Here is a 25,931-nt window from a genome sequence, read left to right on the forward strand (position 1 = left end):
CAGCCTGAAACAAAAGGGAGAACAAGCAGGAACAGCCACAGCACAACAGCTGACCATGCAGAAAGAAGACCCAATACCGGTGGCCATAGCAGCACTGAAAACAGCATTAGAGTACAAAATGCAGTCATAGTCTATGTGGGCCTTCTGCGACAAGACGTAAGGGCACTGGCGGAATGGTTAGGCACAGCAGAACAGCAAGTGCAGGACAACACGACAAACATTGCCAACACTCAGACTGAAGTGGAGGACCTGATAGACAAAGTTAAGGCTCTGGAACACAGTGCAGAGGAGGTAGAGCCTGCAGAAATAATATACGAATGCTCAGACTCCCTGAAGGAGAAGGGGGAAGAGATCCTACCGAATATGTAGAGAACATGCTGCTGCAAGAAGTAGGCCCAGGTGCACCAAGCCAGGGATTTAAGGTTGAAAGGACACACAGATTGCCGACGAAGAGGCCACCGCCGGGTGCCCCATCAAGACCGATAGTCACCAAAATCCTGAACTAAATTCGTCGCCTTTTCCAGGAAACAGGGAACTATTACGAGAGGATTCTCCAAACTAGCAATACACCCTGACTACACCGCCCTAGTCCAGAAGGGAAGAGCACTGTTTGGCCCGACCAAAGAGCAGCTGAGAAGACCAAACTTACTGTACATGCTAATATACCCTGCTAAACTGAAGAAATAACACAACGGGAGGGCTCTCTTCTTTGATAGCACGAGAGAAGCACAAGCTTGAATGGACGCACAGGGAATATCTCAACTTCCGCACAGGAACAACGACGCACCATAGAGGGGCGACCACAAACGAAACATGTAATAGACCCAGAGGACCACCCATACAAGAGGGACCTTAACATGATGGCGAAAAAGTCATGAGAAGCAATGTGGGAGCACGAGAAACAGGGACACAGCAACAACAACTGGTGCCCACCAGGCAGCAGCCCAGGCAACAGCTGCACACCCAAGTTTAAACTTTAGACGTCAGTTTTGAGACATCGAGCTGCTGCACGTTGCCGATGGAGGAGAGACGGGAATGAGAGAATCAAGTGGGCCTAAGCGAGAACACTACTGCTGGGCCGATGTTTAGTTTGGTAAAGTTATTATGGGTTATCGGAGCAGGTGGGGAGGAGATCTAAGGGAGGGAACATTTCAGTTATCAGACAAGTGGAATCACGAACATGTGGCATCGGGCGAGAAGTGCACAACAGTGAAATATGATAATACATTGGACCAATGGAATGCAAAGACAAGTAGAGAACTAATGTACATTGAGAGGCAGACAGACAGGACAGGGCGGTGGGAACTGGTAAGCCCGAAAGTAAATCATTATGTCGGGAGGTAAGGGTGTGAATGTACTCACCTGGAATGTGAGAGGCCTGAATAATTATATTAATAGACTGCAAATTCGAACTTACCTGTCTAGGAAGGGCATTCAAGTAGCAATGCTGCAAGAAACGCACTTGACAGAAGACAGACATGCCACACTAGCCAGGAAGTGGGGAGGTAAATTTTACAGCTCACCTTTCTCTGCATATACAAGAGGGGTTCTTGTCTGGATAGCTCTGACAGCCCCCTTTTAGCTGCTGGGGTCCAAAAAAGACAAGGGAAAAATGATTGTTGTGCATGGATGGTGGGAGAATAGAGATAAATACATATGCTCCAAACCACGATGCCAGTTTTCTTTAGATCACTATATCCAAGGTTGTCCACATATAGGGATACAACATGGGTGTGGGGAGGAGACTTTAACTGTACCTTCAACCCTGAGTTGGACAGATCGGACACCAAATATAAGAAACCGGCATTGCCAGCCAAAACCCTCAGCGGCTTGTTGCGAGACCTGAGACTAGTAGACATATGGAGAGAGAGACATGCGACACAACGAAGCAACTCACTTCTCAGCCCCCACGATGTACACAGTATATATTACATGTTCACAGGAAACAAAACCCTAGGTGGCTTTAAGAGCATAGAATATAAAGCTAGGACACTCTCATACCACGCCCCACCAATAGCGGCTTGGCAGTGCATGGCCCCAAGACCCTGGATACCTGCACAGCGCCTGAGAGTGGAAGCCCTACAGGAAGAGGTGTTTAACGACCACTTGAGAGACCAGAGAGAGGACTACTGCACTATCAACACAGATAAGAGTTCCAGAATTGAGCACAGTGTAGGACGCATTCAAAGTAGTAATACGGGGCAAGGTGATGGGGAAAGTGGGAGGCCTTAAGTTAGAAACACTGAAGGCCCTGGAGGACATTGAAAATGAGATGCATGCGCAGAGAGGGCAGGAAGGGGATCACTCGAAGAGACCGGTCAACTGATAGAATTGAGACCAAAATTCATGGGAGAGTGGGAAAAACTGGGTTGCCTACACTTTATGAAATATAGCCAAAATCTACATGCAAATGGAGACAAACCAGGGAGACTCCTGGCGTGGCTATGCAAACGCCAGGAACCAAGGGTCGGGTTCAATGCCATCACTGATACGCTAGTGAACCTGGTGTATTTCTCGCCAAGAGTGCACGGACAGTCATTTATCACCAGTGCAGTTGCAGAGCCAATACTTTGAACGCAGGTAGACGACGCAATGACTTACAATCACACTCACACTTAGAGAGTAAGTAGCACTTGTACGGCTATTTATTCATAATTAAACATACATAAGCAATAAGTGATAACACAGGAATAAATCACAGAAGAGATAGTAAGTTAGCAAGAATACATCACCATGGGCGTAACTGAATCCCTCATCTCGCCAGAAGCGGCTGGAAGACTCTGGTAACAGCCAGGCTGAGAGCACAACAGCCCACAGTTATGTCGGAACAAGGCGTCCCCCTCCGACTGAGGTCTTTATGCCTATCCCGTCTGACCGTTGAGGGGTTCAGCATATATGCACTCCTCAAAAAGGGGTGGCAATTTCTCGAACATTCTGGCAATAGTGCTTGCGCATTGATGAGTGACCGTTGGTTGCCAGCTGGGTCAACCGACAGTAACCTCAAGGAGCAAAGCGCTTCCCTCTCCCAAAAAACGCCTTGGAAAACAGTTCTATAACTCGTCTCGAAACCTTGGCACAGGCATAGCAAACCGCAACAAACCTTGTTATCAGGTACCAGCCGGCACCTGCAGATCTTAGCTTTCCCAGCACCGTGTCCTTGGCTGAGAAGGCCTGCATTCCAGGCCCAGCAGCGAATAATGTTGAAAACATGTTTTTTCGCAAAGCAAGTGCAGCTTTCCACTGAGGCATGGATAAATATCCATTATGGCTCTGAGTACCCCCAGAATGCACTGCGCACCAGCGCCATGTTTTAGCTCGAGCATCACACCTGGTCAGGATGCAGGTGGAGATTAATGAGGTGTTCACTAGGTTCTACGATTCCTTATACACTGGCGAGGTGGTGGGAGAAGAGAGAGGTATAGAAGAAGCAATGTCCCTAAAAGACCTGCAGAGACTTGGGGAGGACCAGAGTGGGGAACTAGACGCACCGTTAACGCTAGCGGAAATAAGTGAGGTGATAAGACAGCTTCCGACCTCCAAAACCCTTGTACCAGATGGACTCCCAGGGGAGTTTTACAAAGCATACATAGAAATACTGGCACCCAAATTGTTGAGTGTCTTTACAGAATCATTTGAATTAGGAATACTACCCAGCAGCATGAGGGACGCAACCATCATACCAATCCTTAAACTGGGTAAAGCACATTATTGTGGATCATATAGGTCTCTCTCAATGATAAACCAAGACTGCAAAATCCTGTCGACGTCTTAGCAAACAGACTAAAGAGGGTAATGGGAGATATAGTACATACGGAATAAACTGGATATGTCCCGGAGCGGAATACCACCTGGAACCTCTGAAGATTGCACTACATCATAGAACGCACTAATCACTTGTCGGTGGAGTGCGCAGTCGCATCACTAGATGTGGTCAAGGCCTTCAACTTGGTCCTTTGGGAATGGCTGCAGTTGGCTTTGATGCTCTTCGGCATGGGTAACACTTTTTTGAGATGGGTGAAACTGATCTACATATCGCCCATGGCCCGACTGAAAACGGACAGTCAGATCTCAGAGGCATGGGAGTTGCAGAAAGGTACTAAACAGGACTGCCCACTGTCACCAATGTTGTATACCCTGGCATTGGAGCCACTAGCGGTTTCTCTTCGGAAGGAGTATGAAACAGCGGGGATAGCATTAGACGGGATGGTCCACCTGGTCTCCCTGTACACGGCATGCTACTGTATGTTAATAATCCAGAAGACAACCTACCACATCTGCTAGTCGTCAATGATGAATTTGCCAAATTGTCAGGGATCAAGGTAAACCAAGAGAAGTCCTGCTTGTTTCCAGTAGCGGGACTTGGAGGTCTTGATGAGCAACACCTGCCCCACTTAGGCCTCCGATCGGTAACACAAATGTTCCGCTATCTAGGCATCAATGTGTGGCATGGCCCGGTGACCTCACATAAAAACAACACGCAAGAGGCCAAGAAAAACGTGGGCAACTATGAGATTCTGGCGAAAGCTGCCCTTTGGAGTTACAGGGAGAGCGGCCCTTCTGAAGATGGTTGTACTCCCTCGCCTCCTGCATTGCTTTGTCAATGTGCTGTACAATGTGCCTGTGACCTTCTTCCGAAGGCTAAACACGCAGGTGAGAGAATTCCAGTGGGAAGGGAGAGGAACAGAATTGCCCTGTGCACTTTGCAAAGAGACTATACCGAGGGAGGATGAATGTACCCCATTTTGAACACTACTACTTAGCGGGGAAACTGCAACATGTAGTATGATGGCTAGGAGACAAAACTTTGTTAGATACCTTGCTGCTGCAGCAGCTGCTGAAGCAACACTTCTTGAAGGAAATACTATGGGTAAAAGACCCAGAGTTGGCAAGACCCTCACAGCTGCTGCAGCTAGGTAAGGATATATGGCGCAGAACCTGGAAACTCCTGGGCCGCCCAGATCCTTGTTCAACACACATCCCCCTGATGGGGCCATAGTTGAACAGAAGGGTGCATTAGCGCAGTACAGACGACATTGGGAAGACAAAAGAATAGCCACGGTCAGAGATTTGGTGAGAGATGGTAAACTAATAGCCTTCCAGACCCGAGTCTGCGAATATGGTATCCACACAGGCCAGTTTATGCTGCACCTGGGAATAGCCAAAAGGATTAAGAAAAGGTGGTTAGACCCGCAGAAGGAAATACAAACTAGTGAAGAACTGGACACAATGTACGATGTATCAGAGGGAGGGCACATGGTCTCCAGGTTGTAGGACTTGTTCTTGACTAGCTTGGGAGCAGCGGATCTAGAAGTACGTAGTAAAAGGATGGCAGATATAGGTAGAGAACCGACAGGCGCCGAGTGGAAAATAACATTACTTTACACCAGGAAAGTGTCCAGGAATGTCAGATTTAAAAACGTACCCAACTGTATGTTAGCCACAGCGCGTACATGACCCCCCCATAAGCTGACTATCTCATAGCAAGAGAGGGTGACCAGACCTGCCTGAGATGCAGGCGGGCGGGAGCAGGGTTGATGCATATGTTCTGGGAGTGCCCAGTAATCTGGAAATTCTGGTGGGCAATAGCAGAGAAGGTGGCACGGGAAGGCATTCAAATGCAGCAGTGGCCCCGGAGTATTGCTTGTTGGGGCTGTTTCCAAGAGGCAGGAGACATAAGGCCCACCTCGCCAAAATGAAAGACCTGATTTGTTTATTAGCAAAATGCAGAATTGCCATGGCGTGGAAATCCGCTGAAGGCACCAGACTAGAAACCTGGTGAGCAGATTAAAGAAATGGTCACTGGTAGAGACAGTTGTGTGGCACAGAGCGCTACAGTGGGGTAGATGAGAAGAGCGGGATTAGTAGCATGAGGAGGGGTGAGAGAGGCAGTGAGGAGGGGTGAGTAGTTGCATGAGAAGAGTGAGTAAGGGTGACAGTAGTAGAGTGTGGCGCGGTGAGAGTAGAAGACCTAGGAGAATATAAGGTGAGAAAAACATTGGAGGGGCAGGCAAGAGTGACGAAGGGTAGAAGGAATGTGAGAGGGGGAGAGAAGACAGTTAACTAGAGCTGGAAAGGGAGGAGAGATGAGTAGTACGATCAAAGGAGAGGAGAAAAAAAAGAACAGATGGGTGAGAGGAAAGACCAGGGTGTCTATTATCGGCAACAGCATAACACCATCCTTATCTCACATCATATCTAGGGGAATCGTTAGGCTAGATTAGCACCTTAGAAGAACCCCATAGGGAGATACATGAGGCTTTTTGTCTTTAAGTCTTCACCTCTAGCCAGCAAGACCTTTAGATGGTAGGGGTTATATATCTCTCGTTTGTCATCACAACAGGGATTTGAGAAGCCAGAGCTAGGATGGAGGGAGCCCATGGGAAACAAAAGAAAGTGACTGCCCTTAAAGTAACCCCATCTCAACCTACACAGAATACCAAACAAATCGTCACCATGTGTTTGTTAACAACCCTTGAAGTTTCCTTGCGAGTCTATGAGCCATTAACACTATCTGCGACACGGGACATGATAATTACCCCAGTAGGTGTATTCGAATGGCCTTGGGTAATGAGGAGCACTAGGGCATTACTAGGATGAAACAACGCCAGGTTTTGATAATCAGATTGAGAGAGCAGGTAGGGGATGTTTGTTGTGCCAGTCCATCGAGAAGGGTCGTCATTCTTGTAACCTTCCTTTGACCCAAATGGCAGTTCCCAAGTTGCCATGAGAAAAGAGTAGGGATGGATCTAGTACGTCCAATCTACAGCCAATCAGCAATCAACTTATTGCATCATCCTTATAGGTTTACGGTTGCATTGGGTGGAGGTTTTATTTGGAAAAGGTTACTCACCATAGTGATTACTGTATTCCTAGACGATAGTCCCCTTTCCCCCATACTATTTGGGGTGGCTGTCCCATTTAGGTTGAAGACATTAAGAGACATTCACTGTCAACCTCATCCAGGCACTCTGCTCTCATATGACATTCATGGAACACTCGGGCAATCACACATCAACATTCTATAAATCAAGATTGCAGAGCCATTCAAGCAACTTGCATGTTCACAGCACAGGGACAGGAGGGAAAGCAAGACACAACACATCTCCCTCTTTATAGCAAAACAAAAGAAAGGGCACGAATCAAGAAACAACAGGACCATGCCATGCCAAGTTCTGAACCTTCCGACCAAAAAGTCTCAAAATCCATCACTATTTTCCTCACTCAAAAAGTCTCAAAATCAATCCCTTCACTCCGTACGGATAAATCCTCACAACGTTTTGCATTCAAAAGCGCACAAAGCCAACACTCACGAAACCAACAATCCCCGCGTGTGGGCCCTACAGCGGGACAACACCAAACTAAACAGAGTACCACCAAAACACTGAGCACAAATGGATTCCATGACACAACAACTTGTCCTTCTCTTCCTTCACCCTTCTAATGGCAAAGTGGTGCACTGCATTTAACAGCCCACCCCCACGAACCAACACTGCCAAAAACACCAAACCTTGTGCACCAAAAGCGCACCAGGACACACTGACCTTCCACACCACCAAACCAAGGACAAATGTGCCCTAAAAACATGACCAAGAAAGCCACAATTCCGGGACCCACCGCCGACATACACAGGGGCCGGAATAAAACACCCCCACAAGGGTAGCGGGTGTCCATTTAAAAAATGCCAAATGCACAGGTGAGAAACCCCGCAGGTATCACATCTACTACATCTCTAAACCTGTCCCACCGACACAAATGGCACAGGTCCACCAAACATTTGGTGTCTACTGCCAAATCAAGGTTTTCAAAATACTTATTAAATGATGAATAGAAATGATTGGTGACCAACTCTGCATTTATAACTGCTGTTTTTTAAATAAGTTAATAGTTCATGGTCAACCAAGAAATGTATCAGTTTCTCTTGCTTCACAAAATATGTTTGTTTACAGTTAATTTGTGATCTGGGATTGAACCCTGAAGATTGCAAATTGTAACAAACACCACATTATACACCATTATTGTATTCTATTTGGCTTTGTGTTTAAGGTAATGCTGTTTGATATACCATCACATGGGTTGTGGTGAAACACTATTGCTGTAACTTGGCATTGAGGATGTTTATATGTTTGGTTTTACAGGTCCAAGCTAGTTAGGAACCTTGTTGGTCTTTTGAGGAATACTAGTGAAGCAAGAGAAGCAGATACATTTTTTGGTTGACAATTAACAATTAACTACCAGCTTTTGAAAAACAGTCATTATGAATGTGGAGTTGGTCACCAATAATTTCTATCTTTCATTAATAAGTCTTATGAAAACAGTGATTTGGCAGTAAACACCAAAGGGCGATTAAGTATGGGCTATCGAGCACTAAGGTTTTAATCAAGTATGTTGGTGGTGGCAACATGACTTCAATGGTGGAGGTGGTTGCTTTTGAGACATGGGGTTAAAAGATGTAGCACTATATTTTTAAGTACTTTAGGAATGTTCAATGAATTGTTAATATCAGGAAGCTAGTACAAAATACTTTACATATTTATTTTTCTTTCCTTACGACCCACCTGTGTTCGTGCATCTGGTTCGTATTGTGTTTCTAAAAGGATATATATTTTTTGTTTATATTTATTTTGCTATGTATTGATTTGATATGCAAAAACGTCTATGTTGAATGAAAAAAAATGAATTTTTCGTATTGTTTTATCTAAATATGGATGCATTTATTGGTAAAGGAGTCCTGAACAAGACCTTAGTGATTAGGTCGAAACAAGTGTTGGCAATCCAGTAAAGAATACATTTACTGAATACTGATCAGTGTTTGTATGGAAAAGAGAGAAAGAATAGTTTGTGTTTATATAACCAAGGTTCCAGTGCAAGTGGTCATTCTGTTACATGTTTAATTTGGTGACTTTGGGCTTGTATCACCTCTTATGACCAATTAGCCAACTACCTACAAAAATATATAAAAATCATATCTAATTGTTTAGAGAATAACTTTCTAACTGCACAGTAGATAGCTCGATGGAGTATTAGCCCACATTTAAAAAAGCTCTATGTAATATCACTTTCTTCGGGGTACAAGGGGCTCTCCTCCCCCTTAACGGTGCACACCCCACATCTGGGTTCAAGGGGCTCTTCTCTTCCTCACTGCAGCCCACCACTCTTCTGTACTAATGGGCTCGTCTCTTCCTCACTGCAGCCCACCCATCTTTTGGGCTCATGGGCTCTCCTCTTCTTTACGGAGCACACAACTCTGCTGGGCCTTAAGGGGTCGTCCTCTCCCTCATTGGAATAGATCGCTATTCTGGGATCAAACAGCTATTCCCCCTTCACTGAAGCATACCCCTCTTCTGGGGTTCCAGGTGCTCTCCCCTTCCTCATTGGAACACATCCCCCTCTTCTGGACTCAAGGGGATCCCCTTGTCTGATGCTGTCCCGCTTCCTCAGCAAACTACTCTCCTCAGCACCGAGCTCATATACGCTCTCCACCTGTGAAACTTAGCCTACGTTTTAAATCCCCACCATCCTTCGAGGGTTGAGGCAATGTTTTAAATGAATTGTATAATTGGGTTCCTAGTCCAGGCCAGAGGAAGGATGTCTTTAAAAGGCTTGCTGCCTTTTGTAATTTTTTAAGTTTGTTTCCAGTGCAGGAGTTGGCGTTTGCCTGATGCTCTGCTACTCCCTTTCCTCATGCCAGTCTCCAAGAAAATAAATTAGTTGTGTTTTATGGTGTTTGAAATGTCATCATAAGGGACAGGAAAACCTCTAGCAAGGTTCCTACCGATTGAAAATCATTTTTACTTTGGGAAGGAAACATTTCTCTCCTTGAAGGCCGCAGCTGCAGGGGAGAGTGAAATGTGCTTTCCTTTACAAGAATGACTGGCAGGTGGGGGGTATTGGAATCAATGAGGCTTTTCAATTCAATAATCCACACCGGTTTTCTAAGGGGCGTCTCTGAACATGCTTTTGTTTCCCTATGGCATATCTTTCTCAGAATCCCTGGTAGACATTCCGGGATCCAATGCAGATTTTTGAGCTCTAAATGTAATGCGTCCTGGGAGATACAGTCCTGAATCTCCAGTTTCTGTGGGACATAGGGATTAACAATTACTTGTTTTCTCAGAGGGTTCCAGAATGGCTCAGGATGGTCCATCTAACACGCAGGGTCTGATTTAGAGAGACACTCCGGTATGGTATTTGGGATAGTCTGGGGTTAGTCTGCAAGCCTCCACTCCATTGTGCATGACTTCTCCTTGGGCTGAAAATTTAGGATGCTTAACCGGTCAGATTGGAGTGTGTGTCAGAATCCTGTCAGTCTTACTCTTAGACAGACATTGGGTGGGAAACAAGGCTGTCACAATGGGGACATGCAGATGAGAGCCTTTCTGGTCCACTGTGCATAACCAATCTCCTTGAGAAAGGGAAGAGCAGATGTGTGTGAAAGTTGTCATCTTGAACTGTTCTAAGGTGAAAAGGGGAAGCAACAGATCAAGAGCTTTTCTCAAGTCTGCCTTTTTTTTCCCGGGAACAATAAAAAGCCTGAATAAAACCCTTGACCCCCTGTGGGAAGGGAATGTCCTCAAAGGCCATCAAGTTCAAGAGTTTATGCACTACCTGGAGAATAACTGTGGAATCAGCCTGTCATGTAGGAAGGGAAATGGCAAGCCCGCAGTCTCTGGATACTGCAGAAAGAATCCAAGGATCCCTCAACATGGCACTCTAGTCCTGCATAAAATACAAAATCCTGCATCCAACTAGAAACTTGTGGTGATGAAGATATCTTTTCTGCTTCTCTTCGCCTTGGGCTGTGGTGGTACTGGCAGGGCTGTAGAACCTTTTAGTAGCCATCCTCTGATTCTTCCTGCAAACACTGGGGAACTTTCAGGTTGTCTTTGCCGTCTCTCGAGAAAACTTCTGAAGACTGTAGAGGTCCTAGATGCAAAACCTGCCGAGAAGATGAGGCAGACTAAAAAGATGTATGTGGTTGCTTGGTCAGCACTGCTAGTGAATAGACAGTCATAGTTTATGTGATTTTTATTTGCAAGTGGGCTCCTAATCAGAGCTATGGAAGAGCTCTGACCCTTTGATGGACAAATCCAGTATTTTCTCTTGCTTGTTCGGAGCACAATTTGAAGAACAGAACCATGCCAGTCTTTGCATTTCTACTGTTACGCACATGCCTTGGGCTGCCATATCAACGTGCTGTTTTGAGGCCTCTAGCAGATCTTGCTCTATAGACGTAGCATCATCTAGCCCAGAGCAAAAAGCCACCTGCGTATCCTGCAAATCACCCAACTCCTTCCAGAGTTGCAGATTGGCAGAGGCAGGCAGTGCATCAGCATTTGCCCTTTTTAGGTGAAGCGCAGAGTTTAAGTATACGTTCTTACACAGGGAATCGAAAAGTCTTTCCTTCTTAACAGGAGGATTGATAAGGAGGTGTGGCAAGCCAGAAGAACAACACAGGCCAGAGCACATATTTGATGTAGTTTCAATTAAATTAAAACAAAACACCTCACTGAACCTACTACTAAAAGGGAGGTCCTTCCAAACTAAATGAAGCTGCTCGTCTTTAGTCAAAAAAATAAAAATAGTCCTCAGTCCAACCCTTTCCACAAAACTGGCCCTATCATTTAGCAAAAACGTAAAAGAAATAAGTTGAGTGCCTGGCACTCTTGGTCCTTCACAGATGTATCTCAGGTCGTTCCAGGAATCCCACGCGAGTCTGGATCAAATGGCTAAAGTAAACAAAGGTTCCACTCAAAGAAAACAGTTTTGATCAGTCTATCAAAAGTTCCTAAAAATTCCCCAAAGTTTGAAAAAAGTATCAAGTTCCTGGAAAAACAAAACATCTAACCTTCTTTTGGTGGAGAAATATTTCCCTGACCCCTTTCCACCAGCTTGGTCAATCTCTCCACACTTTGTCCAATGTTCCTGTGCCTCTGTGCTCCGGTGATATCTGCTTTTCACTCTGCTTATTGTGCCCTTGTGGTTCCTTTGGGGTCAACATATAACTAATGAAAGACTCTGGGGAATTCAGTCTAGCTGGGAACCCGAGGTCCTCAGTCTCGTGATACCACCTCCAGCAAGGCAGATAATCCTTATGTCCTATTAGTCACGAAGTATGGATCGCCAGGCACACACACATCAACTGATGTACAAATGTTTCCAGAACTGAGTTTACCACTCAACGATTAAGGTCTTATGGACAAGACCGCACTAACCAACATATAACTAATGAAAGACTCTGGGGAATTCAAATGGCCCCGAGATTCATCCCCTTGATAAGGCTTACGACTGTTGCCAAACAAGAGAATCTCGTGGCTCCCATGTGGGCCCTCCTTAACCATGAAAATCACCAAATTGTTGATCACCTTAGTAAACAAACAAAGTAAGCCAGTGGGTAATACATAAACTTAATGCAATGAATCGCACTGAACTATTAAAAACACAAATTTCATATGAATTATATAAATTACAAAGAAATCAAAACACTCTAAAAACCTTATATCACAAACTTCAAATCATTATTGACTGGTTAATTGTACAACATAAGAAGACCCTATAAAGCGATAACCATTCCCCAAAAAAAAAACAAAGATAGTCCCTATTATATGGGGTACTTTCTTTTGACACCTTATGTCCTTATTCTATGAATCCACATCTCTACTAGTATGCGGTTCTCAATTTTTCATTCTTCATTATTATGTGTTGGCTAAAATACAACACCCAAATGAACCCGACATGTTTCGTTCTCTAACACTAGTTGGGTTCCCCTGATCCAATATCTCACTAAGTACATTAGGGCTCCTATGACCCCTCTCTGCTTTTAGGTCTCTTAGTATTCTTGGCTCCCTGTGACCCTCCTCTATGTTTATGCTGCTCAGGTTCCTTGTCTCATTCTCTGTCAGATCCCTGTAACTCTTGATGGGGCGAGGGTAGTCCTTCCCTCTTCCCTGCTCGCTCTCTTTTCTCCTCTCCTCCATCCGACCTGGGCAACCCACATACCTACTCTGTGTTGCGGTGCTTGCTCCAGTCAGTGTCAGTCTCATAAGCAATGGCAGCATATATTCGAGAATATTTATTCATTCATATTCTCTCTCTCTCTCTCTCTCTCTCTCTCTCTCTCTCTCTCTCTCGCTCTCTCTCTCTCTCTCTCTCTCTCGCCTCCCCTTCAGGATTGGACTCTGCCTCTTGAGCCTCTTCATCTGGCACTTAGTGTCTCCCTCTGGCATCCACCTCCTTCCACGCTACAGCCGGCTCTGCTGGTCTGTGCAACTCTGCCCTTGCTGACGTTCTCACATCCGTGCATCACCATTGGGTTTCTCGTCCATTCAAGGGTTGTTGGTCCTTTATTGTTGCTCTTCTATTCAGAAGGGGCATATTGTTCACCACAGGTTGTTAAGCATGTGGAAAGTTCAGCATTACCTTGAGCCAAACACATAGTTGTATTGTCAGTATTTCCTAGTCACATGTAGGCAGATCATACTTTGGGGTATAGGGAGTTCACCATGGAGCAAGTAGGAGAGCTGAGCCTGATCGAAGGTTTCTGGGGGGTTGCTAGTGGATGATTTTGCTCTGAAGGAACTCAGGTCCTATATTATGGAGGGCTCTGTGTGTTGCACATGGTCCTGAAGGTTGCTCTTAGGCTAACAGTGAGCCAATGAAGTACTCCAAGTGCAGGGTTGATATGTGATCTGGGCGAGGGGGTAAGGAGCAGTTTGGCTGCTGAGTTTTGGATTCGTTGGAGTTTCCTGAGCTGGCGCGCTGTGATGCCAAGACACAGAGTTGACATACTCTAGGCAGGAGATGATGACTAGTATTGCAGAGACTCTTTGAGGATAGGAGAGGTAGGGAAAGATTTGTTTTAGGATGCGTAAGTGAAGTGGGAGTTGATGTGTTGATGTGTTTGGAGAAAGGGAGGTCTGCATCCATGGTGCATTCAAGATTTTTTAACAAAAGGTGGAGGTGCCAGTTGGGCCTCCCAGGGCTATTGGCCAAGGTAAAGGTTGGGGAATTAGAGCAGTTTTGCAGCATATTAGGATTTCTGATTTGCTCAGGTTGAGGATTAGGTGGGTTGGTCGTCATCCATAGTCGATATCCGAGAGGCAAGAGGCGAGGGCAGGAAGTGGGGAGTCTGGAGTCTAGGGAATTATGAAAATTATCTGGGTTTCATCTGCGTAATTGTAGCAGGTAAGGTTGTGTGAGCGGCTGAGAGATGGCAGTGGTCTTAGGTAGAGGCTGAAGAGGAGGAGTGAAAGGGAGGCTCCTTGTGGGACCATTTTTAGGGCATCCAAGACCAGAGAGGATTTCGTTCCACAGAGGGGCCGGAACATTGATTGGGCTGGGTCGAGGAGTCGATTAGATTCTGTGAAGAGGCCAAGTTGCTTGTATGCCACGTGGTCAATTAGTTTAGCAATGAAGCAGGTGCTGGAGATTGGGCGGTAGCTTGATAAGGAGAGTGGGTCAAGGCTCGGTTTTTTTGAGTAGAGATTTGGCATGAGAGGTTTTGAAAGCCTCTGGGAAGGTGCCAGATGAGAGGGATTTATTTCCGATGGTGCAGGCTATGTTGCCAGCACAGGTGGAGGTAAAGATTCTAAAAGAGGTGGGCAAGGACCTACAGGTGAGCCCAGAGGTCAGCTAAGTGCTAGTAGGTTTCAGACATCGGCCTGGGAAAGAGGTGTGAATTTAGAGAAGGTTTGTAGACTGGGTGAGGAAAAGTTCGGGATTGTGCTCCCCTCAGACTTTGTCACGAAAGCAGGCTTGCCTAGAAAGTTAAATCACAGGTTACCCAACCATATGGATGAGGGCAACTCCCGCCTCCCATGGCGTCCTCTTGCACCCCCATTGCTTGGTAGACTGGGTGAGGAAAAGTTCGGGATTGAGAGAGCCGGATGTAGATGGCAGTATCCGAGCTAATTTTGTGGTGATTGTACAATGTCTTTCAAGCGCAACGTTATGAAAGTGGTTGGAAAGTTCATTGCAGAGAGATGGTGTTACGCTCACCTGATCTCCACAGAGGCGCCGAACGGAGCTGGACAATCCGGTGATGAGTGGTGTCTTGTGCTCCCCTCAGACTTTGTCACGAAAGCAGGCTTGCCTAGAAAGTTAAATCACAGGTTACCCAACCATATGGATGAGGGCAACTCCCGCCTCCCATGGCGTCCTCTTGCACCCCCATTGCTATATCTCACCTTTGTGTTATGAATAGCAGGCTCTCCGTCCTGCCACTGTTCGCAGGGGTGCGTAGTAGTTCAAGAATCTAGTTACTTCACTGATCCTATTAAGTTCCAGACAACTGTGACTCAATGGTACGTCTTATTCCAATGGTATGGATAGCTTAAGAGTTCAAGTTGTAAAAGTTCACTCTGTACCCTTCTTTACAGGCTTCTTCTTCGTGCTTAAGATGGAGCGAGGTCCTTTGATAGCTGGCTTCCCAAGCTAAGATTTGCGCCAGTGCTATGCAAAGGTCTTTCCACACGGTATAGTTTTCTGCACAACTAACCTGCTGCTTTTATATTCTGCAGGAGCGGAACCTCCTGGACAAAGGTTGCGTGATTAAGTATTGCGAGTCCGTGAGGATTTGCTGCCTTCAGATGAGAGCGGCCTTGTGCAGGATTATAAGTCTAAATGAGGCCTTCCCCACTGCACCGCTAACCTGATGTCTTCTTTTGTGTTCTACAGATGCGGCAGCTCCAGAGCGGCGATCGGATGATGGAGCGGCGATCGTGTGACGATGCTCCGATGGTTCGCTGTTAAGTATTAGAGTGGCGCTGATCCGCGATGAAGATCGCGTGATCTGCACGGCTAATCTGGTGTCCTTTCCTATTCAGCTCTGAAGAAGTGGAGACTCCAGAGAGGCCGCAATGAAGAGTCAGGTATGTATCTTGTTCTGCTCTCTTTTCTCACTCTTCCTTGTAGGAAGCTCGAGACAACTGGACGGGCGTGGCTGATGGCTGGCCTGGAGCTGCAGACACGGTGAGCATTACGCTGCAGGAGTACAGAATAACGCAAAGCGTGTTCTGTATCAAATGAGTGGCTTATATAGTCTTCTGAAAGTAGTCCCAGGTAAAGTAGTTCCAGCAACCACACCCAAGCAAATAGTCCCACGGCAAGTAATCCCTTCATCCTGCTTCAGATTGGTTTAAACGTGCTTCATTGGGTTTGAAACCTGCCATGTTGTTGATGGCAGTATGAGCCTGGTGCCAACGGCGCCTGGACCGAGTCCAGGAAGCCCCTGCGAGATCCTTTGGGGCCTTTAAGGCCCCCATGGGACCCAACGCCTTAGGCAGGTTGGTCTGTACCTGATGTTTGGGAACCTGATGTTTGGGGGTATGGACCGTGACAGACGGTGAGCTGGGGGGGTGGAGGGGCGGAGGGGGTTAAACAGATAAGGGAATTTAATTCCCATAGGATTTTGTGGAGTTCCCTGCATGGATTGTTTTTAGTCAGAAATTCTGTTACCATTGTGTTTTTTTTGGCATCCTTGATTTCGTACAGATATACCCTGTTTAGTCTTGCAAAGACAGTTCTGTTTTGTGGAGAAGGATTGGTCCTTCAAGTTCGCTCTAGGCAATGCTTGAGGGTTTGTGAGAGCTCTGAGGAAGGGGTGTACCAAAGATATGTTGTGGGCTTGATCGTAGGGAGAGGCGACAAGTTGGTGTGAGGGGGGTCATAGCTTTGGAGATCCACTGGTCAAAGAGGTTGATGGAGGGGTGTCCTTCCTTGGGAGAGCAATCAGGTAATGTGTGAATTAGGGAATTGGCCAAGTCTGGGTTGATGGTAATTTTATTACAAAGAGGGAGGGTGGTTGAGAGATGTTGAAGTGAGAAAGGTATAGCTGGTGATCAGTCCAGATGAGGGGATGAAGCAAGTGTGGGGAGACTAAATCGTATGTGGAGAATGGTGCGTCCTGCAATGTGGGTCGGATGGGGAATGAGTTGTGTTAGTTCGAGAGCTTCTAGATTTTCGGTGAGGGAGCAGGTCATGGGTTGGCAGGATTAAACAAGATGAGGTCTCCTACCAAAGGGGGTTGGGGGGATGCTGGATCAGTGTGCTTGAGAGGGAGTCACAGAGGGAGAGTCAGCGAAATTGCGGTCGTAACCGGGAGGTCTATATTGGAGGAGGAAACTGTGGTGGAACTTTGCGAGAATACATTTGCATTTAGTGTCACAAGGTATATTCTCAGTGGATATTACTGAAAGGTGTTGTTTGTGGATGACATGCGATGTTGCAGAATTACACGCTGTAACCTGAGATCCAAGAGGAACAGTGTGCACCAATTAAACACGCTTGCAGTGCCACACACTAAGTACAGGTCCCTGCGGAGCAAGCTTCATCTGATATATGTGGGTTCAGTACCAAAGACTGTAACTAGAGGTCCCTGCATAAAAGGCTCACATCTGATAATTAAGGGCACACTACCATTCTATTCTATTACATTTTTGTAAAGCGCCAACTTGCCCGCAGGCCTCAGGGCACTCACATAACAATACAAACAGAGAACATAAAGAGTGGAGGCAACGCTGTTACAGCAGTGATAGATAAAGTCAGAGTCCAGTGATAGGGAAGGGCTAAGAGGACCTAAAGTTCTCTTCCATCAAACAAGTGAGTTTTGAGGCCTCTCCTGAACTGAGCGGCAGACGGCAGCTGCCTAATAGGTAACGGGAGACTGTTCCAGATCCTTGGTCCCCCTGCATTGAGGCTCAAGTCCCCATATTTCTTCAGTTTAAAACGTGGTTGCAATAATAGATCTTGTCATTTGTGTGCGTCTATGTGGCAGTCTCTTAATGCGTGACTGGAGGTACCTTGGAGCAGTGCCTTCAAGGCACTTGTATCCCAGGCAAGATGCCTTAAACTGTCTCCTTTGTCGAACGGGGAGCCAGTGTAGATTCCTCCGAGCATTTGGTATATGGTCTCTGCGTCCTATGCCACAGATGGCTCTCACAACCCCACTCTGAATTGTCTGTAGTTTTTTAAATTAGCTGATGCAGTGCCAACCAATAGTCCTTTACAGTAGTCAAGCCTGGAGTTAATGGTCGCAGTTGCTATCACAGCCCTGTTGGCCTCAGAGATAAGGGTGAATCTGCCATAACAGTGGATTGTATACATACAGCTGGAAATTACGTAGGCAACATGCTTATTGAAGTTGAGTTTGCGGTCAAAAACCACTCCGTGTCTTGACATGGCTGGATACCTGGACATTAATTCCTCTGACTAGGAAAGCTTCATATTGGGGGCCTAGGGTCTTAAGTTTGGCAGCGCTACCAACAATCAAGATCTCCGTCTTCTTGTCATTTAACGCCAGGAAGTTGTTGCTCATCCAGGCTTTAATCGCATCAAAGACTCTGGCAACCAGCTGAGAGTCAGCCTCGTAAGAACCTGTTAATTCCAGAACAATATGGGTGTTGTCTGCATAATTTGCATATTTGACACCCAGACTGTCAAGGAGACCAAATATCAGCTCAGAATAAATGTTATATAATAGTGGCGACACACTAGATCCTTGGCGGACACCACAACAGAGGAGGACCTCCTTTGACTTGTAGTCCCCTCGAGCTACCCTTGCTCTCCTGGGTCCCAGGAAGGATCTAAAACAGTTTGCTGCTGATTTAGAGCATCTGCCCACCTCAGTTAGCCTGTCCGCCGTGATCTATCGTGAGCACTCCGGGATCGAGACCCCCGGGACTCCTTTCGACAAGGAGAGTCACCCCTCGAATCGTCGGAGGACATCCCTTTCGCAGATTTTAGGGACTTAATGGGTCTGGCACTCCGACCTACCTGTAACTTCTTATGCTCCCGCAAGGCCTTAGCAGTCAGCGACTGGCATTTCGAACAATCGTCAGTGTCATGACTCTCGGCCAGACACCACAAACAAATGCAGTGCGGGTCCGTAATCGACATCTTAGACTTGCAGTCCCGGCAAGTCTTAAAGCCAGACCGCGGAGTCTGAGGGGAAGATGAAGAAAACATTCACGAAGAATACACAAGGCGCGCTGAGTTCACAGAGCAAACACGTTTGTGGAAAAACGGAACTGGGGCTACGGGCTCTGTGTGTCCTATTTATAACATCCGGTGACGTCGCACTCGACGGAGGCCTTAGAGGGACATCGACCCGATGCCATCGACGCAGGGAGCCCTCTACCAACAAATTTGCAAGGTAGCACAGCTGTGGACATTACATGTCAAAGAAGTGGAATAAGTTGGAGGACACAATCCATTCGAAGACTGTCTTTTGTGGGAGTGGCTTCCAACGGGCGGGTAATGACCTAGAACCAACCTATTCACTCATTGTCAGCCATCAGACGAAATCTAATTTAGGTCCCTAGAACAATGATCTGTGGTAGTAAAAGGTCAGGATACCAGGTATCTACAACCTGTGGCTCTCTAGATATTCTGGACCGCCACCCTTATGATGCATCACCATTGACTATGCTTAGTGGAGTTGATGTGCAAAACATTTGGAGATCCAAAGGTCGAATTTCCCATGGAATACACAATCTCAACATATGTAAATATTAATTTAATTGAAAAAAATGCATATACACATTTAAGCTTGTGGACAAAAAGAAAAAAGCAATTCCAGTCCTTACCTGAAACAATCCATATTTTGTTTCTACATCATAAAGCTTATGTTCCTGAATAGAAGGTGGTACAGGAGAAGGAAGATTGTCCCAGTTTCCAAGGACATTTGCCAAACTAGCAAAGACGGGCTCTGTACAAAATGCAAGACAGTCCCTATGATAAAAAAAGTAAATGATTCAAAAATGGAGTAATAACAGTTTCAACATTGCAATATTTGAAAATGTTTTTTTAATTATTTTTTTTAATCAACACTCCAACCACAGTTCCAAACTGTTCCAAACCTCTATTGGCTGAAAGGCAGGTGTTTATAATGTATGGGTCATTAAAGAAAATCACGTTCTGTGTCTGTAGCTCTCCCTCCTTCAAAACGTTTTAGAAAGCCTGCTCCTGGAGCAGGCCAGCCCTGAAAACTACTCCAAAGATGCTGTAAAATGCAGCTATGGAATTTGGAATCCTCAGTACACATTGCTCCAGTTACCCCAGAATACCCCACATACCCCTATTTAAATCAACTTCAGTAGCACAAATACCAGTTTCCACATTTTAAGCCAAGAAATAGTTTAAACTTGCATATGCTTCACGGGGTGGCTGGGTGTGAGTGGAGAAAGAGTATTGGAATCTACATGAAGATAATTTTACATTACTCTAACTACCAGATTCTTTCCTCCTTCCCACATTTTTGGGACAAATTACGCAGAAACAATTTGCTGGGGAGCAGATGACTGCCTTGGATAAAACCGTCTTGCCCTAGAAGACGAAGACAATTTTCTGGGGCAAAAAGCATGTGTTTAAACTCATTTCCATATCCACAATGCACGTATTTGATTTATGTATTGAGTATGTATAATGTGCCTGTACAGCAAATGGTGTTTGAAGGTGCAACAAGACAAAAGGGAAGGAGAGGGGTATACAGGGACGAAGAATAACAAACAGTCCTAGGTCTGGTGTCATTCGAATCATGCAAGTGCAGTAACAAGAAGTACAGGTGGGCAGGGGGAAGGAGGGGAATGCTGTTCAGAGCCAAATGCGGTAATGCTAAGGACGGTAAGGAAGTGCAGGTCGGAGTGGAGAGCATGCAAGTGATGGGGGGAGGTGGATGGGGGAAGAGGGCCCGTGGGCTAGGCGAGTGCCAAGTGAGGCCAGGTGGAAAAATGCCAGGGGAACGCAGAGAGTGCAGTGAATAAAGGTCCACATGCTAAGTGCAAGGACGGGCACAATAGGGGGTGCAGGCCCCGACAGGTTAGTACAGGAGGAGGGAGCCCAAGTTCAGGGGAGACCGAGGTGCTGGTGTAGACTGGGCGAGGAGGGCCAGGTTCCTGGATAAATTAGAAGGAACCAGGCAGCCAGTCTAATGCGGCAGAGGGGGACATTAGCAGGGGAGAGGGAAGGAAGAAGAGAAAAGGAGGGTCTTGAGAAGCTTCCGGAATTTAAGGATATCCGGCTCCATTATTGAGTGGCTCTGATTTGGAGGTGAATATCCAGGGACGGTTTATGGGTGGCACTGACATGCATAGCCAAGCTGAAATGGCCTATTTTACACAAGTAAAACTTGAAAGTCCTGTCCACATAAAAATCATGCATAGCCTCTCCTGCTGGCTAAGCATGTGCCTTGACTAAAAAAGGTTAGTAAATGTCCCATTTCAAATGAAAAAACTGTCCATAGGACCATCTCATCAGGATTGAAGAGCTTATCACCTAGAAAACTTTAATCGTCTCTTGGATAGCAACTATTCTCTCTTGGGCAGGAAAATCCATTCTTAGTGAAGTGTTGTGAATTGTCCACAGGATCTGAATCCTCTGCACTGGAGCAATGTTGGATTTCTTCTCATTTATAAAAAAAAAAAAACAGAGTTGATACATGGAGTATTCCTCTCTGCCTCTTTGATCAGGGAGTGACAGGATTCTACCCTCAGCAAGGCCATTTGTCCTCTCTTGAACTATAACTTGTGCACATTGCGATGAAGTGAGGAGTTGGAGACAGAGGTGGCATTTCAGTATGATTATTATTTAAAGGAAATGGAAAACACTGACCTTTTCCTAGTTATAGCAGGTAGTCTCTGTCCAAAAATCTCCTCTCCTCTAGCCATACCACTAAACAGAAAGAAACCTAGACAGTACTAGGAGAATGACTCCTTCTCCTGGTTCTGCAGGGATCAGCCCTAGGGGCAATGTACAAACAGGAGGTATTGCTGTTGGAAGCGGCTGCGACATCCAGAGATTCCATGGAGGCCCTCAGTAGCAGCGCGGCTTGACAGCTACCCTCAGCAGTCTCAGCAGTCCTTTCCTGTAAGGCGAGAGAGCTGGTGAAGAGAGCTGACAGTGACGCGTTTCTTTCTTTCTTGTCCTTTCACAGCGTTTCCTGCAGCAGTAACATCATCCTCCAGTCATGCCAGGTGGAGTCCATGTTGTGGCAGTGCATTATGTCTCCTTGCCCTCTGCAGTAACAGCAGCATCAACACTTTCAGTGGGGCTCCAGTGTGTTTTGCGTTTTCGGAGATCTGTTCAGAGACCAGCCCTAGCTAAAGAAAAGGTGAAAAATCGACGGCAAGTTTGAAAACAGCTCCCTCTGTTCCTGTTCCTTATTGTTTATTGCTGGCTGCTTCTGTGCTGCCATATGCGGTTTGTCAAATATTTAACTCAAGCACCTAATCTATACCTCCATGTAGGGTTAGGGTTTTTTTAGAGCTTATTTTTCTAGGATCTATTGGCGGTTTCCTGACCTGCTAAATTGTTAAGATTGGGAAGCAATTTATAGTAGTGGCATGGACTTGCATATCGGGTACTGCTGGAAGTGGTGACTGCGGACTGGTGAGCCTTTGAGCCACTTCTTGTACTCTCTGAGCTACACATATAAGCACCTATAAGTATCTAAGTATAAGGTGCTAAGGTGGCCAGGAATGTTTGCTTTTCCCGAAACATCTGCATTACTATGCACTACACTCTACTCCCTCCCTACTCTCTACTACCTCCTAATACCCTGTTATTGCTAGTTGTTATCTAACTGGGATTGTAAGGAAGGCATGGTATCTAACAGTAAGACAGACAAGTGATCACAGTTCAAGGGTGTTTATTGAACTTCAATTGGGTTTGAAAAAACTCCTATCTAATCTTAAACCTAAAGATGGGAGCAAGCTATGACCATCAAATAATAATAACGCTGTCCTAGTCGTGTCTGTCAAAATAAAAGGGCCTATACAAATAAACATATTGCCAATCCTTATTTAAATACAAATAGTGTGGGAAACAATGTTGTGCAAAGAAAAGTGTTCACAAAATGACATGTTAGGATATTCAAGCCGTTGGCTTCCCTTCCCCACGTTTCAGCACGGGACAAGGCAGCATACTCAAGCTTAGCACATTCTCTGGCTTCTCTAGCAGGAGGATGCAGTTCAAGACTTCAATATCAGGACCTTCTGTGCCAAAGTCTCTTTGCGATTCTAAGTCTCTTATTTCAGAGGGCCTGATGCAACACGACAACATTCAAGTTCCTTTCCTCTCAGGATTTTCACTTATACAACTTCTCAGGCGATTTACTGTTCACCCCGGGTCCCCGTCCGCCGGGCTCAGAACCACTTTAACATGAAACCTTCAATTGGTCTCCCTCTGTCGGCTCGGACCAAATCATACACTTTTCCAAACTTTCTCTACTTCATCAAAATCAAAGACTTTCGATTGTGTGTGGGATTTTGCTTGACCTGTCGCAGGACCACTTTGATTCACATTTATTTGTTCTCTTTCAATTGGTCTCCCTCCGCCGGTCTCGGACCAAATCTATCTACTTTTGACATTACTCAGCTGGATACCTTACAGAGACCTTCGATTGAGCACCCACACAGAGCCGGTCCACTCTTGTCATAGATACTGTACGTTGCTTTAAAGTTCAATCGCTCATCTGCAGTTCAACTTCACTTGCTTCTCTTATCACGCGTGTTTTAAAAATGTTCACTCCAGCACTCGCCATACAATGTTGATGCTTGCAACTTTGGCTTCAACAGTGACTGTTTTGTATTGGTCTCCCCAACTCACTGGCTGTGTTGATTTCACTGAAGCGGCTTTGTTCTTGGAGCCAAGAACGGTACCACGACAGGTAGGGATTCTCCCCGCCTGGATTATTGACGCAGGTGGGCCTCGGGTATCTCCAACACACAACGCAGGTTTCTTCAGCCTGGTTTCCTGGTCTTACACTTTTTATTCTCAAGGGCTCTGGAAAGTAAAGGTTCCTTGTTGAAAAGGTCAAGGGAATTTCCCTCCTTGCGATTCCCTTCGGTTTTGCTGTCTTTCCTATGCCACTCAGCTGCCGTCTCAAAACTGCTGTTTCCTTGTGTGCTTTGCCTCGCTGTCTGTGCTCTCGTGCTCCAACTTTTATCCGTGTTGAGAAAGGTAATGGAAGTCAGGTGTGTGTGTGATGGTCAATAATTGCCTGAGCTCGCGTAAACCATTGTATTGGGACACGTCGGGTATACTGCTCGGGTGTTAGTCTGTTTTCTCTCATGTCGGGCTGTTGTGAGAAAGTGTGTTGTAAAGGGGAAGGGGTTAGAGTTCCTAAATATCCTATCTGGTAGGATGGAGTAAAGGTGTAACAAGGAAGGGGATACTGCGTCTCACCATCCAGTGTCCCACTCCCATTCCCGGAAGACACCTCACCTAGGTGACCCTCCTGCACTGGTCCACCACAGGAACTGGATCCAAAAGCGATGGCCATGTCCTGGCCACCTGGATGACAGATCCCTGGGGACTAGTGGGTGAGACACCTTTTGGTTTCTAAAAGCATCTAGTTGTTATCTGCCATTGGCAACAACTAGCAGCCTCCAATACCGTGTGCCCGTTTTGGATTGTCTGGTGTTTCCATTGTTTTGGATCTAACTCATCATTGCCATGGTGGCACAAATCTGGGCACGGAAGGCATTGAAGAAGGGAGGTGCCGCCATAGCAAACTATATGGGCACAAAAGTTGCTGGGGCTTGTAATTCATCAAGGCAGACTAACATCAATTGGGTTGGCCAAGGTCAGATGGCCACAAGGGCCTCCTCTGTGATCAGGGAGCTGAACAAAGAGGAAAATAGGGTGGTGGCTGAGGCTGCAGAGGAATAGGTGGTGACTAATAACGCTGTTGCTGAGGTGGCTACTCTGACCGATGTGGTTAGCTCCTTGAGCCAGAAACATTTGGTGGTTGCCACTGCCAGTAATGCAGATGTTGACGACACTTCAGCCAAGCCGAGCTCCAGGGTGCAAGGAGCAGGCTCAGTGGAGATGGCCTCAAGCCGAGTTTCAGTACCTTTGGATGCTCTTGTCCTGGACACAGCTATGTGGACCTCTAATTAAGGGAATAATTCTGGGCACAATCTAGGGCCCAGGCCTGTTTGTGAAGGGCGATCGGCCACAACGACCGTGTCATCAGTACCCAATGTGTCACATGACAAGGCCTCGAATGTAGCTCATGATCTTGCTAATAATCTTGTAGATGTGGTCGAACCCTCGTCCAGATCAATTTTGGAGGCGTTGGTGCGTTCAATCGATCGATACTATGCTGATAATTGTCCATCAGGAAACAAGGCATCGCACACTTGCTTGTGTATCCTAAACTGCTGAGATGCCCTAGCTAGGAGGGGGATTGAGACATTTGAGGACATTAAGGCAGACATATGCCATCTTCATGACCTATGGTACTATTGGCATGAAGAGAGGGTAGGGGGAAGATGGTTCTTCGGGACCCCCACATGTCTATTCAGGGAAATTTGGCCAAGGTAGTAGTATTGATCTTACCATTGATCCCAATCATCCGTTTATTGATCTGACAAGAACAGAACTAGAGCAGAGGTTGAGGCAGGCCACCCCAAGGGGTTACCAGGTCTCAGCCAGCAAGGGAGAAGGTGTATGCCTTCCCTGTACTGGGCCCGCCTTTGAAACAGCTTTAAGGAATGTGGGCCAACAATTGGGATTGAGAACTGGCTTGGTCCAACAGGGGGTGGGGGGGCAGTGAGTGGTGGTTCACTAAATGTTATGTCTAATCTGTGCCATGTTCCCCAGTCAGCTGAAATCCTGGTGATTTTTTCATGGAACGTGGCTGGTATCAAATCTAGATAGGGCAGCCCATGGACCAAGTCACTCTTTGAGAAGGCAGACATTGTCCTATTACAGGAGACCTGGGCAGTAGAGGATGTCCCAGTGGATGGGTTTGTGGCATATTGTTTAGTGGCACAGAAGAATCTCGGGGGACTCTGCTACAGAGGTCTGTATATTTTGGTTAAAACCCACGTATTTAGTGAATCGTTCCCCTCTGAGTCTTCCCATCTATTCTTGCAGGCGGTCAAAATCCACAGGATGGGCGGGAATGATGTGCTGGTGGTCAACTTTTATAA

General features: G+C 46.2%; 1 protein-coding gene across 2 annotated transcripts in view; it reads right to left on the reverse strand.

Moving 5' to 3' along the window:
* Window positions 1-25,931, reverse strand: part of SCYL2 (SCY1 like pseudokinase 2) — a 1,629,773-nt gene that overhangs the window by 1,419,819 nt on the left and 184,023 nt on the right. For both annotated transcript variants that reach the window (XM_069629360.1, XM_069629361.1), the window contains exon 4: window positions 19,581-19,725. In XM_069629360.1, the coding sequence (XP_069485461.1) occupies window positions 19,581-19,725 (145 nt within the window). The remainder of the gene's footprint in view (window positions 1-19,580; window positions 19,726-25,931) is intronic.

The sequence above is a fragment of the Ambystoma mexicanum genome, chromosome 12 (genome assembly GCF_040938575.1).
Source record: "Ambystoma mexicanum isolate Mex_15411 chromosome 12, UKY_AmexF1_1, whole genome shotgun sequence".
Lineage (NCBI taxonomy): Eukaryota > Metazoa > Chordata > Amphibia > Caudata > Ambystomatidae > Ambystoma > Ambystoma mexicanum.